The sequence below is a fragment of the Strix uralensis genome, chromosome 8, assembly GCF_047716275.1.
Source record: "Strix uralensis isolate ZFMK-TIS-50842 chromosome 8, bStrUra1, whole genome shotgun sequence".
Lineage (NCBI taxonomy): Eukaryota > Metazoa > Chordata > Aves > Strigiformes > Strigidae > Strix > Strix uralensis.
In genome coordinates, this window is record NC_133979.1 from 14,256,740 (window position 1) to 14,273,020 (window position 16,281).

A 16,281-nucleotide genomic window follows, 5' to 3' on the forward strand; every position below is an offset into this window, starting at 1 on the left:
TTGCTTATGGGTGCAATGAATTGTCACATCTGAATGTTTTCAGAGTTTACTGTTTCACGGGTCACTACTGTTGGGGTGAAGTGTATTTAGCATCACATTTGAATTCAGCAAGAGTTGTAGGTGTTGAGCACCAGTAGAAATTAATCCACTTCAGCAGTAATTTAGGTCCCTTCTGTTTGTTTGGTGCTGAACAATGGTATGAAATTGTTAAGCACCACTGAGACTACAGCATTTGATACAGGAGCATGTGCTTCACCAACTAATGAAAATGGAGGGTTAGAGCCCCACAAGCCCTCTGGTAATTTCATGCTGGCAGTGTAAAATGCAAAACACACAGGGACCTAAACACTCTCCAAATGGAGAGCCTGAGATTTTTTTTTTTTTTCTTTTTCACTGAACATAGGAGAATATGGAGCTAACATGAAGCTAACCAGCTGGCTAGGAGAATTGGGTTCTCATACTGAACAATTTTTTTTTCACACATTGACCTGTATATATTCCTCTACAAAATCTTCTGAATCTTACCTTTAAACATACTGAAGCGGAAAACCTTGCTGAACTGATATCCAGATTTGTCAAATTTGGGACTTAATACTCTGATAGCCATTCTGCAAGCAGAAGCCCTGAAAAAATTTGGTGAGCACATTAACACCTCAATTAGTTTGCAACAAGTTTTTTATCTAGGGAAGGGATCCATATTTTCCTTACATCACTTGAAGATCTGGAGCTGTGCTTCTACCCAGGGCTCTCAGGTAGGAGTAGATGAAACTTGCCACTTGCATGCTAGGTTCCTTCAGCACAGCATCAGCTAGTGTCATCACTATTGGAAGACCTGGCTTGGTTTCAAGCAAAACCACTGCAGCTAACATTCGGATCCGAGGATTAATTTTGCGATTCAGGAAAATCTCAAGGGTAATAGCCTGGACCTGAGAATAATAGATACATTCAAATTTACAGGATGTTTGAACACTTTGCTAATAACCATTCATCACCGATGAATGATCTCTTCATCACTAGTACGGTAAAAATTTGTATTATTTAATTATTATGGCAACAGGTTCCTGGTTTCATAGACTGAGGGCTGGAAGGGGCATTATCGTAATGTAGTCTGACTTCCTACACAATCAAAGTGAAGGAACTTCACTGGATAACTTCTATATCAAGTCTATTATCCTTTTTTGAGCTATAGCAAAATATATCTGCAGCATAACCACTCTAGGTGAAAGATTTCATGGATCCATTACATACCTAAGAAGTGGTTTCAGTGACCACTTATCCCTACCCATACAGGTATGCCTTATTTCTAATCATTTGATCTCCTGGGACCCTTTCTGCTAAATAATAAAATAAAAATGAAATCTGGTTTACTACCAGAAATCTCTATGCCACTGTAGACAACTTAAAACCAAAAGTTTATGCAACAGATGTAATTTCCACAGTACTACTTGTGACCGATGTGTTTGACCTCAGCAATTCAGTATCAACACCAATTTTGTACTGGAACCTTTGCGGTTTCCGTGAGCTGCACTGAAGCCTTTGACCCCAACTTCAAAATGGATGTGAATGGTGCAACACCATTCTGGCAGCCCCTCTGCACAGTCCTGTCCTGTTTGGGACAGTGCACATCCACACTCTCTAATGAAAAAACTGATCCAGAAAACTTCAATAAACTTTGGAAACACCCTGATTAGTTTTATTAATATGAACATGTTGATTGTCAAATACCAAGCTAAAAGTGGTGAAAAGGATGCAGTGGTTTCTTTCTAAATGCAACTACCTTTTCAAATTGAACAATAAAAAAGACAGATCATGTATTAAGCCTGTTTAATGCAAATATGGGCGCATAGCTATCTGCAAGCCAGGCATTAAACTAGTTTTTGAACAATGAAAAATCCAGTCACAGTCATTAAAGTGCTTCAGATCAATTTTCCCCAAAGAAAATGCATAAAAAAATGGAACTAAACAGTGGTCTGGGTCACATGTAGAAAGCCAGGCCAAAGGGCAATCAGAGACGCAGCACTGTTTTCAAAAACTAAATTGGCTTTTTTTCTTCCCCAGCAAATACCCTAACTCCTACCTTTGCTATTCTCTCTTCCTGCCCTGATTTTCCCCATCTAGCTCCTGCATTCTAGTAAATTGTTTCTTTATTCTTTTGCTTAAAAGCATATCGCAGCATACTATTGTCTGTGGATCAATAAGTGCACTCAAACTGGGAGTCATATGCAAAAAGTGAGTATAATGGAAAAACTGATACAGATTAGTAAGAGAATAGTTAACGAAAGCTTTTATTTTACTTTTTGTATTAAGAATAGACTTATATAAATAAAAAATTTCAATATTGGGAAAAAAAATCTTGAAAATGGAAGGTTTCTTTTTAGAAGCAGATTGATCTAAGATGAAAATGATTGTAGTGATGTTTGTGGTGGATGAGAGTATGCCTGTGTAACCATTGTATGAGATATGTAATCATTATCTTGTTCAGGGACAAAAGTCACATTTAGTAAATGTTCTGTTTATGACTTAAACCCACACAATGTCTGTAAATTTGTAATTAGGATGCAAACCTCTAGTATCTATTTACAATAAGATCTGGTCTTGAATTACGATTAGATGTGACACTTAGTATTAAATGTCAATTCTCTGAAAACCTTGTTTTGTGGTTCTCTCACATACCAAAGTTGAAGTAGCACTAAACACATTTTGGTCAATAATTTAGCTTTCTGTCTAATGTCCTTGGAAAAATAAATGTTTGCAATGGAAATACTGATTTACCTTCGACAACAGGGTAATGAATATATCCTTTTAATGGGATTTTTGTTGCAGTCTCAAATACTAGAGGTTAATGTCAAAAGGAATAAGACATGCCAACTAAGGAACGGTTAAGTATTTTTAAAACAAAACCCATATTACAGCTATATTTGAAAAAAAAGGTTTGCTTTCCCCTCATCACCCATCATCAATTAGCAGCCTTGTGTTGGGTTATCACAAGTGCAAAGGAAGCAGCTTTGTCTCCTTACCATTTTTGGGTCTTTCATGCCTATGTTTTTCAGGGCCATCACAGCAGTTGCATGGACCTTGAGTGGCAAATCTGAAGCACCAGCTGCATATCCTGGCAAAAATTTCTTGATGTGCTTGATGCTGGCTGGATGTCCTACATTCCCAAGGGCTTTCAAAGCCAGGAAAATTTCTTCTGTGTTAGACTTGCTCAATGCTTCTCCTGCAAAGCCATGAAGTAGCTGAAAAAACAAAACAAATCCGTTGAGTTCAATTCCAGCTCTTATCTATATCCCATCCCCCAGCCTATTCTGAGGTTTGACTTTGATAATTTCAGTTTGTTCAATTCACTTATTTTAAATATTTTCAAATTCTTTTTGTCCTCATGAATAGGACATTTTATTCATAGAACAAGCATAGCCAAGAAAGCTGCAATGAAAAGCTTTCTCATCACTATACCTTACAGTTATCAAGTAAGATTTTTAAAGGAAAAAATAATGGCTAGCAGCTAGTTCCTACTGCCTTTCAGGGTGAGTCGGCAACCCTGCAATAATGCTGTTTGAATATCTCTGTCTCATGGTTGAAGGCACGTGCAAAAATGCAGATACAGTTAAATTCTTCAGGCCCTTAAATAAGATTCCTGAAGATATGGTTAGTGGTGGTGCCCTTAACTTCAGCTATGACAGCCACTTTTTAGTGTGGATTAATAGCTGCCAATGCAATCATCAGGTCATTTTACAGCCTTCATCATAAGCAACTGGGTCACACTTATGTCATGTGGTGAGATTAGAAGTAGTTGTCTGAAGGCTGAATATGAGAAAATAACTAAATCCTAATAGGTAACTGTTTTCAGTGCTAACAAATGGCTCTAAAAAAAAGAAACTGATATGTTATGGAATAATTTCAATACAGTTCCCGTGCTTTAAAATATCACTTTTGAGATCCATTGTTGATGCAGAAACAGTCTATTTGATATTACTAATCAAATGAATGGACATTTGAAATGCACTGAATAAGCTTATACAATCACTTGTTTTGGGAAAGAATTTTCTTTCCCTGGCACTGGGCTTCTCAGATTTAATTAGCCCAAGAGCATTGGCGGCAATCATAACACAGGAGATGTGGGCCATGTCTGTGTACTACAGGAAAAAAATCATGGCAGGCACACAACGTATTGTGAACCCCCTGCTCTTACTGGGGATGGTGAACTGACCAGTGTCTAAGACTGAAAGCACCTATTTCTCTTTTCCTCTCTATCACTGTGATAGACTGATCACTATCAGAGTGGCTGACCTCTGTAAACCGTGACATGCATCTCTACAACTAGGAAATGTTATTTACTGCCTATTTAAATTGTTTTCAGGCCCACTGATTAAAAGCAGTGCAGAACAGTGAGGGTATTACTATTATTAAAAGCTTATAGTCTATGTGGATGACTGGGCTCTGCTTCTGGCTGAGAAATGGCTGGGCTACATGACTTTGGGCAAAAACCTGAGCTTTTGTGTCACTTAGTTTATTTATAAGTGTATATAAGTACCTATATTTAAAGTATTTTAGAGCAGTGCCATGGGACTTCATTAATAATTGGCAATAAAGCACTCAGAGACACTCAGATAGAAAGTGCTATGAGTTATATGCTTCTTCCTCTCACTCTCTTTCGTGTGTTAATCTAAAGATAAAAATGCTGCATTTAACCAACTGGGGTTCCTTTCCCCAAAGGAAACACTGTAGAGAAGTGAAATACAGGTTTCTGAATAATGAAGAAAGAATTCAAGGCTTAATTTTCCTTTTAAACGATAAATAACAATGTGGTTACCTGGAGACATTCAGAGCAGGAGTCTGATGAAGAGCACTGTTTGTGGCACAATGACGCATAGCTGAGATGGCAAACCTTTCCAAGTACAGTACTTGAGTGTGGGCAATGTTTTTTCATGATGAGCTGGTGAGAAAGCAGTTGCTTGTTACCACCATTAATGAAGAGAAACAATATGTTTCTGCCAAATGCAAGACAAAAGCAGGCTTTTGATATTTTTGTATCAATGGATTTATAGTTAATCAGTGGATATTACTGTATTTGACAATGTAATCATAAAGTAATTCCAAGTAACATCTGGAAGGCAGATCCGTTGCTTTTATAGTGTTTCAGATTTAAATTTGGCATAGGTTATAATCCAAAGGGAGGAAATCACCTAGTTATGGAATGGAAAACCACACATTATTCAAGAAATATTCATCATTGTTTTATAATTGCCTCAGCTATAGGTACAAAATACTTTAGATAAATTGTGAATGGACCTCAGTGCTTTGGGCAGACAGGAATATTTCGTATAAACATTGGAGCTGACAGGAGGCACCAGCCCACTGCTTCCTTCAGTGGGAAGCAGAGCATTACCATACAGTTAACAGCTGAGATGTCACGGCTTTTACAGGGGGCAAAACTGAGATTTGTGGTCTCTACCTAGGGTAGGCAGAGATAAGTTCCTGCATCTGAGACTAGAATTAGATGCTGCAGAAGAGAAAAAAATTGTAAAAATCATTAGACTTTCTCCTACGTGGTCTCCACATTGGCACAATTCCCTTGATTTTGATAGATCTGCACTGATTTATACCCATCCTGCTAGGTCAATCAGGACAAATACACGGATACAACAAATACGTATTTCTTACTCCCTAGTCTTTGTAGATACTCAGTTAGAGATCTAATCTGATGTAACTATAAAGTCTGTTTGGACAAAGGGAGACTAGAAACCACTGTTTGCAGAAATACCCTCTGTCCCTGAGAGGTATTTTACTCTTTCTTTCCTATTTTATTCTGGATACATTTTTGCCCTTTGATTTGCATTCTCCTCCCCTTAAGATAGTCAGGAAATAAACTCCTTTTAGCCCCACTAGAGGATATAAAACCTTTATATTTTCAAAGCCTTTGCCATCTTGTCAAAGGAATAAATACAACAGATGCTAAAATCAGTAAGAAGCAATTTGAGAGTGTTTAGAGAATCCTACCGTTGCTTCCTCCATCACGTCCCGAGTTGGTGTGCTTGAGTGCAGAGCCACAAGTACTGTCTGAGCTGCTTCCCAGTTGGTGAGTTCTTGCCTTTCCATTCTATGTCTCAGGAACCTGAGTGCACGGTGACTGGAAACTGCAGGAATTATATCCAAAATGTAGCGCCTATAATTGGAAAGGCAAGGACCATTTTCCAGATCTGCATTCCAGACGGTGTCCAACAGAGTTCATCAGCAGAAGAATCACCACTTGTATTGCTTATACCTGTATGCTGGCCGACTTGAGAGCTGCTTCCACACTGACTCATAATTCTCCTCATTTGCTACCCGGAGGAGGTGCAAAATCTTGAGGGCTTTTGCTGGTGCATCGCTGGGAAGCTGTTCAGATGTGGTCTCTACTAGGTCTTGCAGGCTTTCCTCTATCTGCAGGAAGATTAAAATGCAGGAAGCTCACATGCACTGTTTCCCACATGTACAGATTCCAACCTCCAACAAAGAGCCTATCCAGTGGCTGAACTTTACCTGGCTTTCCACATTTTTTATTCTGAATAAATGGACAGGAAGTTGAAGCAATTCACTGCCAAACTGGTACTGAAGTGACCCACGATTCTGGAATTCTTTTGGTGGGACCTCTGCCATGTGCTTCTGCACATCAGTCAAAACAAGTTTCTGCCTGGAATGGAGAAACCCAGGGAGATAACATCACAAGATGTAGGGTACAAACTAAAAAGAAAACAGCAATTCTGCCTCCCTGCATTGCAATGCAACTACAGCTGTTTCAAAAGGGTTTTGTTATTGAGGGGCAAAGATACTTACAAACAGATATATTTGGACATGATGCTCAGAACTGTACTCTGAGAAGGTATGCACTTACACAGCTGGGCTTAGATCAGAGGCAGCCTTTGCCTTCCTTTGGGAATAACGTGGCTTGAGAATTTAAGGAAGAAGTGGGAGGTGAGGAGCTGTGGCCTAAAGATCACAGGAACGGTGTGTTGTGTGTTAAGGAGTAAATTAAGGATTATAGAAAAATAACTGATGGGAAACTTTGTCAGAAATTATCACTTAAAAATTTTAAGAAGTTCATAAAAGCTTTTAAATGTTTGTGCCTCCTGGAAGCTTCAAAAGGAATTGAAAGTTGTTAGATGTAATAAGAAATGCTACAATCTTTTTACATGTACTATTACAATTCCCTTCCCATTTTGCCTGGCAAGCTGAATGTCCTGGGGACTGCAGAAGATAAAAGGTTCTCATGAAGTTTCAAATTGGATTTCCCAAACAAAAAGGGCCAAATAAATTCAGGATTAGCCTTTGGAAAAGTACTCAAGTTTTTGGTAATTTTTCAACAGGCACCTTGAAATCATCCTTTGTTATTAAGAATAATTCCAATGAGAGATTGTCTTTGTAAACATTTGCTGTCTTTGCTACATATTCAGATAAAGGGATACATCCTATTCCACCAATTATGTTTAAAATAGGTCATTTAGGACATTATAATAAAGTTAGGCATTTGTACCGAACAACTGAAAACATTCTAAAAGCAATATTGCTGTATACACAGTATCTCAAAATCTCTGTAGAAAATTGGTGTGTTTATTTTGGAATCTCTGTGATGATCTTCTGTATCATTTCTATCCACTCCTTCCATATGGATTGCAGAGAACTGCTGCAGAAAATAGCATATAACTGCTTTTGCAGACAAGCCACTGGAATTTGAATAGAAATCGCTACAGAATCAGCAGAGATTTTACTCTCTCGAAATTTTATACAATATTATTGAAAGGGCATTTGGGTCAGAAAGTATAATGTCAGGTACACTTGGACAGATTTAACTCCTCCTTCCAGAACATGATGAATCTATTATGTCTTCATCTTCATCATTTTGGGAAGAGATATATCTGCCTAGAATAGATGGGAAAATGTTATATTCTGAAGAGAAGAGCAAATCAATATAAAGATAGGATTAAAATGGTGAAACAATAGGTGCTGCAAGAGGCTTATGATGAACAGGTCTGAAATCTCAGCTCCAAATGTTTTAAGTCCTTGATGTTAGATTTTTGTTTTCTTTTTTTAACACAGTGCATTATAGAAATAACTTCTGAAGAATTAGGTGACATATCCACATCTTCCCACTTATCATATTTGGCCCCTTCTGTTGGGCAATGCAAAAGAACCAGAGAACATGGGAAAAGTAAAGGCAGTAGCCTTTCTGGGGGCTCAATACCTGAGGAAGAACAGTAAGGAAGACAGGCTATGTGGGCTTGCAGAAGGAGAGTTTAAATCAGCAAAAGTCCATTGGCTCCAGACTAATGCTCACTCACAACAATCTATAATTTGATAAAACAGAGCAGTTGTATCTATCTTCACCTTGATTGCATGACATAGTAAAGCCACTTTCACCTTTACTGTTCTTTTATTTGTTTTTGGTCAGCCAAACTGAACATGTTCCTCATATTAATGATGTTAATTAGTGATTTATTGACATGAACTTTCTGATGTTGCAGTTTCCAAAACTGTATATTATACCAATAGATTCCTGTAGAAGCTAATGGAGCAACGCAAGATTACAGCAGTTGAAGAGTAAGACTGAAGTATATCTTCTGTACAGCAAATTTTATGCTAAAAGCTTCCTTCTTCATTAGGGTACTCCTGTCCACAGAGTCTATCACTAAAGCAGGTAACTAAAATTTGTTTCAATAGATCATTTTGATGCAGATGAAAAACTTATCAAACACTGAAATTTTGGGGGCTTGAGCTAAAAATGAGCTGGGGTATAATTTCTTAGACAACCATATTCTCATTTTGCCCCAAACCTGTTTAAGAAATATGCAAAATTTGCTGTGGAAAAGCAAAATACATCAAATACATTTTATATGCTTTGTGCCCAATCTTTTTGCAATAAACCCCAATTTCCTACCACGAAAAAGTTTTGATGGGAGATTTTCAAGCAGCCCAGTGTACTTAGGAAGTATATTGGAATCCAAAGTCCTATCTAGGTTTCTTGTGAACTAGTCTCCAGGGTCTCTTACTGCATTATTATTTTCCAGGGAACTCTCTTTCAGAGAGTAACTGTCTTTCAAAGTATTTTACTGCAAATATATTAGTTCGCAATTTTTCAGATGGAATTACATTTGTTTTGGCTTTTATGACATAAATCAAATATCCCTGAGAAATAAAATAGTCAAACCCTGCCAAGTTTAGCTAACAAAATTTGGATAGTGATGTGCATGTTTCAGATTTACAACTAACAGTGAAGGTTGTTTTTATGAACTGTTTGGGATTTTATGTAATTAAATACTGGCAAACAATAGGCTGTGGAAGTAAAGGATTTATTTCAGTTATGGAGTTTGACCAGATTACTGAGATGCTGAGTTAGTTGCTGAATTAAAGGCATATGTACAATACCTTGCTTCTACTATAGCATTTCCTCCTGTTATCTCATTGAAGGGTGCAAACTGGTGGATTTCCTCAACATCAGCTTGTGTAATTACAGCTTCATTACGTGTATATTTAATTTTATAATTGTAAGTAGCAGTTGTCCGGGAATTCTTGTTTCTCTTTATAATATAAAAAAAGCAAAGAAACAAAGAAAATAGAAAGTCATTGAACTTCTAAAGTCTGTGACTAGAAGCTATTACATCACCCACTTCAACCCACTTATTTTCCAGGGCCTTTTTTGTTCACTGGCCACATGAGCGGTTTATGTGAATTCTGTGTACACACTTCCATGGGAGAGGTCAGGCACACTGCCTGGCTCCATTACTTTTACTGCTAAGAAGTGTTAGCTGGTTTTTCCCTTTCCCAAATATAAGTAATTGGTTATTCCCTTGAGAAGGAGACATGTTTTCTGAGCAGAGCAGCAGTATAAGCCACATGATTTCTTATTTCAAAGACGGGATTATAATAAGATGCATCAGTACCTATCTTGAATAGCAGAAACTGGACATCATGACTATCTTTTTTACTCAACAGAGCAGGTGAATTAACTCATGCTGACAATTAATGGTTTCCAAGCCAGCTAGTTTGAGCTAGCTGAAGTGTGCCTGCAGTACATGACAGTCTGCAGCACAGACCTCTGCTACTCTGTGGATCTGATTTTCATACAGAAGGAAAGCGTTGATAACTAGATACAGCAGATCTGACTCTTCTCTCATTCTAAGTGTTACAAAGCAAGAGATAGCATGGATGCCAAATGGCTTTCTGTATAAGAATATAAAATACATATACATAATACCCCTCTACCTGCTGGCAGGTCTGGCATGGATGAGTGTATGCTGAACCTGTGACCATTTGAACTTTCTCTTCACAACTGTTCAGGTCCTTGGATTTGGTCACATAGACTAGGCTTGCTTTCTTGTTTTCCTGAATTGCATACGTTGTGTTACAAATACCTCCAATCCCAGCCTGGCAAAAATGAGAACATTATCAGAGAAGTTCACTCTTATGCAAATCTTCATCAGTTCCCCACATAGACTTTCCTGTTTAATTATGTATTTTCAAAATTTCTGATAGAAATGAATGGGTTTTTATTCATGGTATTGTCCAGAAGCAAAATCAGGATGATCATTACTTTCACCTCTTTTTTACATGTACAGGTTTCCAGTAAGCCAAATCAGAGTTTCACTGAAAGAACTAAAATTCTTGAGTTTCACTGAGACAAGATTTGGAGTCTCAGAAAAGGTGAGTAACAATTTCCAGTTAGAGCTGTCGATTATGGAATAGGATTTGAGGAATATTAATAAAAAGTGCCAAAATAATTTGGTCAGTCAAAATAAAATCTCAACAGCAAAGTATTTTAAGGCTGGAGATGACATTCTGCCCTTAAAATTTGCTTTTATAGACAGCTTATAAATGCCTATGGAACAGGCCTTGCAATATCAGATGATCTGTCACAATATGAAGAGCAATAATTAAAAAGAATTTCAGGATAGCAGAGTTGGTTTTCTTGAGTTTGCAGTTTTAGCTCAGATCTTCAATAATATTTCAAGCATATATATTTATAAGAGCTCTTAAATTTCCTCAGTCAGTGAGGAGATTTTGGAGAGGAAAATATTTGATTGCATTTTAGGAGGAAGGGTTATTTTCATGATTTTTTTATTATTATTGATAGCATAGTCATTCCAGAGAGCAGCTCTGGGCTATGTCAGAACAGTGAAATGGTCATGTGGTGGTTAGGAGGCAAGACATACTCACTTCATCTTCATCTTAACAGTATTCCTGAAGACACTGTGTCTTCGGTAAGGGCTAGAAATAAAAATTGCCCAAGCTTTCTGAAAGACCTGTACACTGCAAATATGGGTGTGGGGCTCCTCTGCAGACTGCAGGGTGTGGTAGAGACATCTAGACTTTAAATGGGAAAGTCCAGCCCACCGGGCTCAGTGGGATGAAGTAGCCTCCTGCCTAGCTGTACTTTCTAGCTGCGTGCAGGTCACAGCTAGCTTGGATACCCTTACTCTGCACCCTGCAGGATGTGATGTAGACTTTCCCAGGTTAGTCCTTTAAACCTCTCTGTAGCTCAAATTTTAGGACTAGTAACGCTTAACTTCCTTTACAGAGTGACTCGAGATTGCCAGGCAAAGGTGCCAACGCTCATTAATCAGTTGCTATCTGAGAAAAGCAAAGAAAACTTGGAAATGATTTGAAGAGGTGAAGTCACATATACTGCTCAGCAGTGAGAGCAGGACATATTGCTAAACTGAATTAGAAAGAATGAAGATGTAAAACTAGATATGAGAAAATAGCACTGCAGAATATGCGACACCACCACCCAGGTTTTTATGTGCAACAAGCAGCATGAAAATATTAAATCATGTAGTTCCTTTTCCAGAAACAACTCTACTTACATAAAAATAAACTTTTTAAAAATTCAGGTTACTCCAGTCTGCATTTTCAATAAAAATAACATGAAAGTATAATAATTTCAAGGTTTTTGCTGATCTCTGAATTGAATGTAGTCTAATCAATGTAAATATGGTTTCACAAAAACGAAACACATTGTAATTTCTGTGGTGAATAGTAATATCAGATGATTTACCTTGACTAAGATATTAAAACCTGAAAAACAGTGGAAATTCCAACAGAGCATCACTGCAACTGTCAAAGCTATTACAGTAATGTCATGGCATATATACTGTTTTCCTCCTAAAAGAGGAGCTAGAAGAGATTAAAGTGTATATGATTGGTAAAAAAGTCAAATTACTGTTATTTTAGCTTTAATCTTGTGCCGTATGTTTAAGCTTGTTTTAATACAGTATTCAAATTTTATGTAGGCTTCAGCTTTCACAGGAGTTTAGTTTCTCTTGAATCACAAGCCAGATTTTTTAAGGGTCTAATACTGCAAATGTGTTTTCTGAAATACTTTGATCAACTAGATTAAAAATCTGCTATTCTGTTGTCCTGTTTAGCTACAGCTCCATCAAATGTCCCATAAGAACAATTTAATCATGATTTCCCAAGCTTAGGGGTTTCTTGATAGGGAAGTTTATGTCAAGGATGAATTCAGAAAATGCAGTAGAAGTATCTGAAGAGAAGGTTTATTTATTTACAAAGCGACCACAATATCCAAAACAAAAGCTCACCTCCTGTAAGCTGTATGAATGCTGCATCTTCTTTATACTTAGCTCCAGCACATTCAGAATCCCTCTGTAGATGTTCAGGCCATCATCTGAGACAGAATCAGGAGCCATAAGGTTTCCAACATGGCCACTGCTATACTCAAACTTGATGGGATTACTAAGTTGCCCAGTTAGTACCTGGGTCAGTTTCAGTGATCGAGAGAATGAGCTTGTAGGCCAGACACCATTGTACTCTGCTGCTTCAATTGAGTGTATCTAGAACAAAGGGGGAATATGATTCCTCTTTAATTTTTTCAGTTAACTTTTTTAATGCACATAAGCAACTAGAGCTTTACTCATGTCACACTTAAGTAAGACAAACCCTCTTCAAACGGAAATCTTAAAAGTTGTCATTTAACATAGATAGTATCAATATACATATTGTCACATATAAAAGGAAAGAGTAATGCAAATGACTGTGATATTTCCACAGTCACTGCACTCTGTTTCATAGATAACCCATATTGCCAAAGGTTGACTTGTATGAAGAAATGAGCCCGAGAAGAGCTGCATGAAGCAGGTTGCTCCCCAAAAGTAGCAGGGAAGATCTGTAGGAAATTGCAGGAGAAAGTTAATGTTGCATAAAGTATCATTAACTCCTGTTGTGAACTCCATCGTCTCCTTCGTTGGGGTCACAGAGCACAGACAGCAGTCAGAAACTAATAAAAACATGGCTGCTGGGCCAGTCAGATAGTCATAATTAGTTTGAGCAGTGGAGAGCTGATTACAAAAATTGTCCTTCTCTACATGTTTTGCTGCGGACCCTAAGGCTCAGGCACTGGCCTCAACCCTGCTCTGCACTTCACACTCCAGCCTCAACGTGGGGCTCATCCAGGCAAGCAGAAAGTTGTGCTAAACTTGTGCATAACTCAAATGATTTCTACTCTATGGGAATGGGGCATGTTTAGCTTAGTTTCTCAGAGGACTCTTCCCTTCAATATATTTTGACAATTTAGAGAGACTTTTCTCTGACACCTCAGGCTGGAGATGTGATGCAAGACGCGGATTAATTTCTCAAAAAGCCACACAAACTAAATCCTCATACAGCAAATCACTGGAGACTGCACTTTCATATTTATTTTTGTTATTGTTGGTGGAGATCACTGCCAACCCCAGTAACTGAAGCTTACAGAGGAGGCTGTTACGCAGAAAATCCCTCATGCTGCCTCTTGGACATGCTTCTGGCATATTGCATACGGTCAGGTTTGGGACTGTTCTGCAGGGTCAGGGTAAGGTAGTTTTCCCCAGCCCTTGGAGCCCAGTCAGGACTTATGCTGTCTGCTAGGTTTTCAACACAGCTGGCAATTCTTACAATGAAAAAATTGTCAGCTGGGAACGGCCCAGGGAACACAGCTTTTTGCTTGGGCTGAACGTGAACTAGTAGGCTACAGATGAAAGATTAATTCCCTGAACCATCCCTCCAAACTGTCTAATTTAAATATAACAGCAGCAAAATAAACTTTTCCCAGAGCAGAAGGGAATAAATGTATTGTTACCTTTAGCTTAGAACTTGCCCCAAAATCTCTTGATTTTTTTCTTTTCTCTTCTTTTTCTTGCCTGCAATGATTTCTGTATTTATTTTTGAAACAGAAACTTTTTCCTAAAGGCACTAGGGCAGTTGAAATGGTGTTGGAAGGTTTTAGGGAACAGGAGTCACATTTGGTGAAGACTTACCCTGGGACATCAAGAGTTTTGGCGTGTTTTGGCAGGAATGGGGGAGGATGTGGGGTGAGGACAAGACTGCTTTTGCCTCCTTTCTGCCAGGGAAGCCTTCTTCCCACCAGTGCCGATATGTTTCTCTTATTTCCTTAGTTTTTTTTGCAAAAAAATCCAGCTATTTGCAAAGGTCATGGAAAAGCAATGTTTCCCATCTATATCTATTATAATTTGAACTTACAAAAATACCTAGTAACAGAAGGCTAATTCAGGCTGGAAGGCTACAGCATTTGCAAGCATTTATCAGACAGTCACCAGTCTTTTTAATCTGCAGTTTTCAATTTGCCAAATAAAAGCTTTCAAAAAGATCATTTTTCTTTCACATATAAAGAAGACTAAGTGGAGTTTGTGTAAAGCAATTGAGGGGTGCGTTTCAATACATGCATTAGAAACACGTATAGGCTTCTGTTAAAGGCAAAAGTGTTTTTCACATAATCAAAACTCTTAGTAATTACTCAGCATGCAGTAAAAATATACAATTGAGGATGACAAAGAATGTCATTTGGGACCCTGCAGAAAAAGAAGCCACCAGATGACAATTATGCTAAATATTGAATCACATCCAGCTACTGTAGCAAGTTTTATTGCCTTTCGTTTGCTGGTTATGAAATCAGTTGATTAAATAATCCTAGGTTGTACTGTTTGGAACAATTGGATTGATCCAGTAATAAATTATTGTGCATTTCAAATTACATTCCATTGTCTCCCTGACCACAAAGCAGAAGAAATCGTTCAGGCCCAAGGTTGGCTTGAGCTGAGAATTACCTGGCAAAGTGCAAATAGAATTTAGGGCACTGCATAAAAAATAATAGTGTTAGTTACATTCTCCCCGAGTAAGCACAACACATGATGAAACTTGATTACTTCCCAAAAGCTTAAAAAAGAAGTCAAGTATGAAGAGAATTTTATGTTTCAAATTGAATACATTATCTTACCCTAATAAGACAAAGTTTGGGCCCAATACCACTAATTTCCACTTTACTTTTTATTCTTATTCCAGCTCGTGCAAGTCCTTTCTCTGGAAGTCCACTGAGAAGCACACTTTCATAATTAAATGTATAAACCTTGTTTTCACTGAAATCGGGTTCTGCAAAGAAATGGTTCCCATAAAACATTATAGAGACTCTACAGAACATATTAAAGTACCTGTATGAGAATGTATGGAACAAAAAAGATGAATTTGCTCATTTTGTATTGCACCTGAACAAAATTAGCTGTTGTAAAATTATATTAAACATTGATATACTTTTCAGATTCTATTTTGAATTTCACTCGTTATAATTATATTAGGTGATAGGAAAATTACTTACGGTAATTAAGATGCTGGCTCCCTGAAAGAGAAGGAGAAAAAAAAAAGGGTAATGAAATGACAAAGAAAAAAATCCACCCCAAAATGTTAATGTATTTTAGTATGAAAGGCTATATCTCATCTTGTACATATGGCATAACTCTTTCTAATTAACTTTACTTCTAGTTCAGCACATAGCCAAAAGCCTTTTTTCCCTAAACAACAAAAAAAAGTCAGAAAATAATTTTTTCTATAAAATGCTAAAGTTCATGTTTTTAAGTGAACTATATTTACATTCTGAAACCTTTTCCTGAATCTATTATTTTAAATTCATCAAAGCAGTTAAGTTACTTACCCACAAGGGTTAAAACCAGGGGTAATATCAAACCCCTCATGATGGGGATAAAGTAAAGGTGAACATACCAGGTTCTCTTTTATAAAGGCACGTGTTATCACATGTTTCTTTTGGTATGTTAGTTTGACAAATAAGCGTATTTTAGAATGCGTATTGATCAATCAAAAAATAAACATTTCTGAGGTCATGAAGGCTGAAAACTTCAAATCATCTCATGATTTCAACTGACTTACTTTCTATGTGAAACAGTTATTTTCAAAATACCTTGCTTGCTATTTTTTCCCCAATTTCTCCACATCATAGTTATCTAGTAA

The 16,281-nt window shown here is 37.5% G+C and overlaps 1 protein-coding gene across 1 annotated transcript in view; it reads right to left on the reverse strand.

Annotated features, from left to right (window-relative positions):
• LOC141946822 (vitellogenin-1-like) overlaps nucleotides 1-16,007 on the reverse strand; it is a 42,922-nt gene extending 26,915 nt beyond the window's left edge. Inside the window, exons 1-13 of the mRNA XM_074877203.1 lie at nucleotides 15,968-16,007; nucleotides 15,635-15,655; nucleotides 15,260-15,411; nucleotides 12,573-12,824; nucleotides 10,237-10,398; nucleotides 9,400-9,551; nucleotides 6,520-6,670; nucleotides 6,263-6,420; nucleotides 5,998-6,163; nucleotides 4,811-4,933; nucleotides 3,018-3,236; nucleotides 709-926; nucleotides 526-623 (exon numbers count right to left, since the gene is read on the reverse strand). Of these exons, the coding sequence (XP_074733304.1) occupies nucleotides 526-623; nucleotides 709-926; nucleotides 3,018-3,236; nucleotides 4,811-4,933; nucleotides 5,998-6,163; nucleotides 6,263-6,420; nucleotides 6,520-6,670; nucleotides 9,400-9,551; nucleotides 10,237-10,398; nucleotides 12,573-12,824; nucleotides 15,260-15,411; nucleotides 15,635-15,655; nucleotides 15,968-16,007 (1,912 nt within the window). The remainder of the gene's footprint in view (nucleotides 1-525; nucleotides 624-708; nucleotides 927-3,017; nucleotides 3,237-4,810; nucleotides 4,934-5,997; nucleotides 6,164-6,262; nucleotides 6,421-6,519; nucleotides 6,671-9,399; nucleotides 9,552-10,236; nucleotides 10,399-12,572; nucleotides 12,825-15,259; nucleotides 15,412-15,634; nucleotides 15,656-15,967) is intronic.
• Between the last annotated feature and the right edge of the window lie 274 nt (nucleotides 16,008-16,281).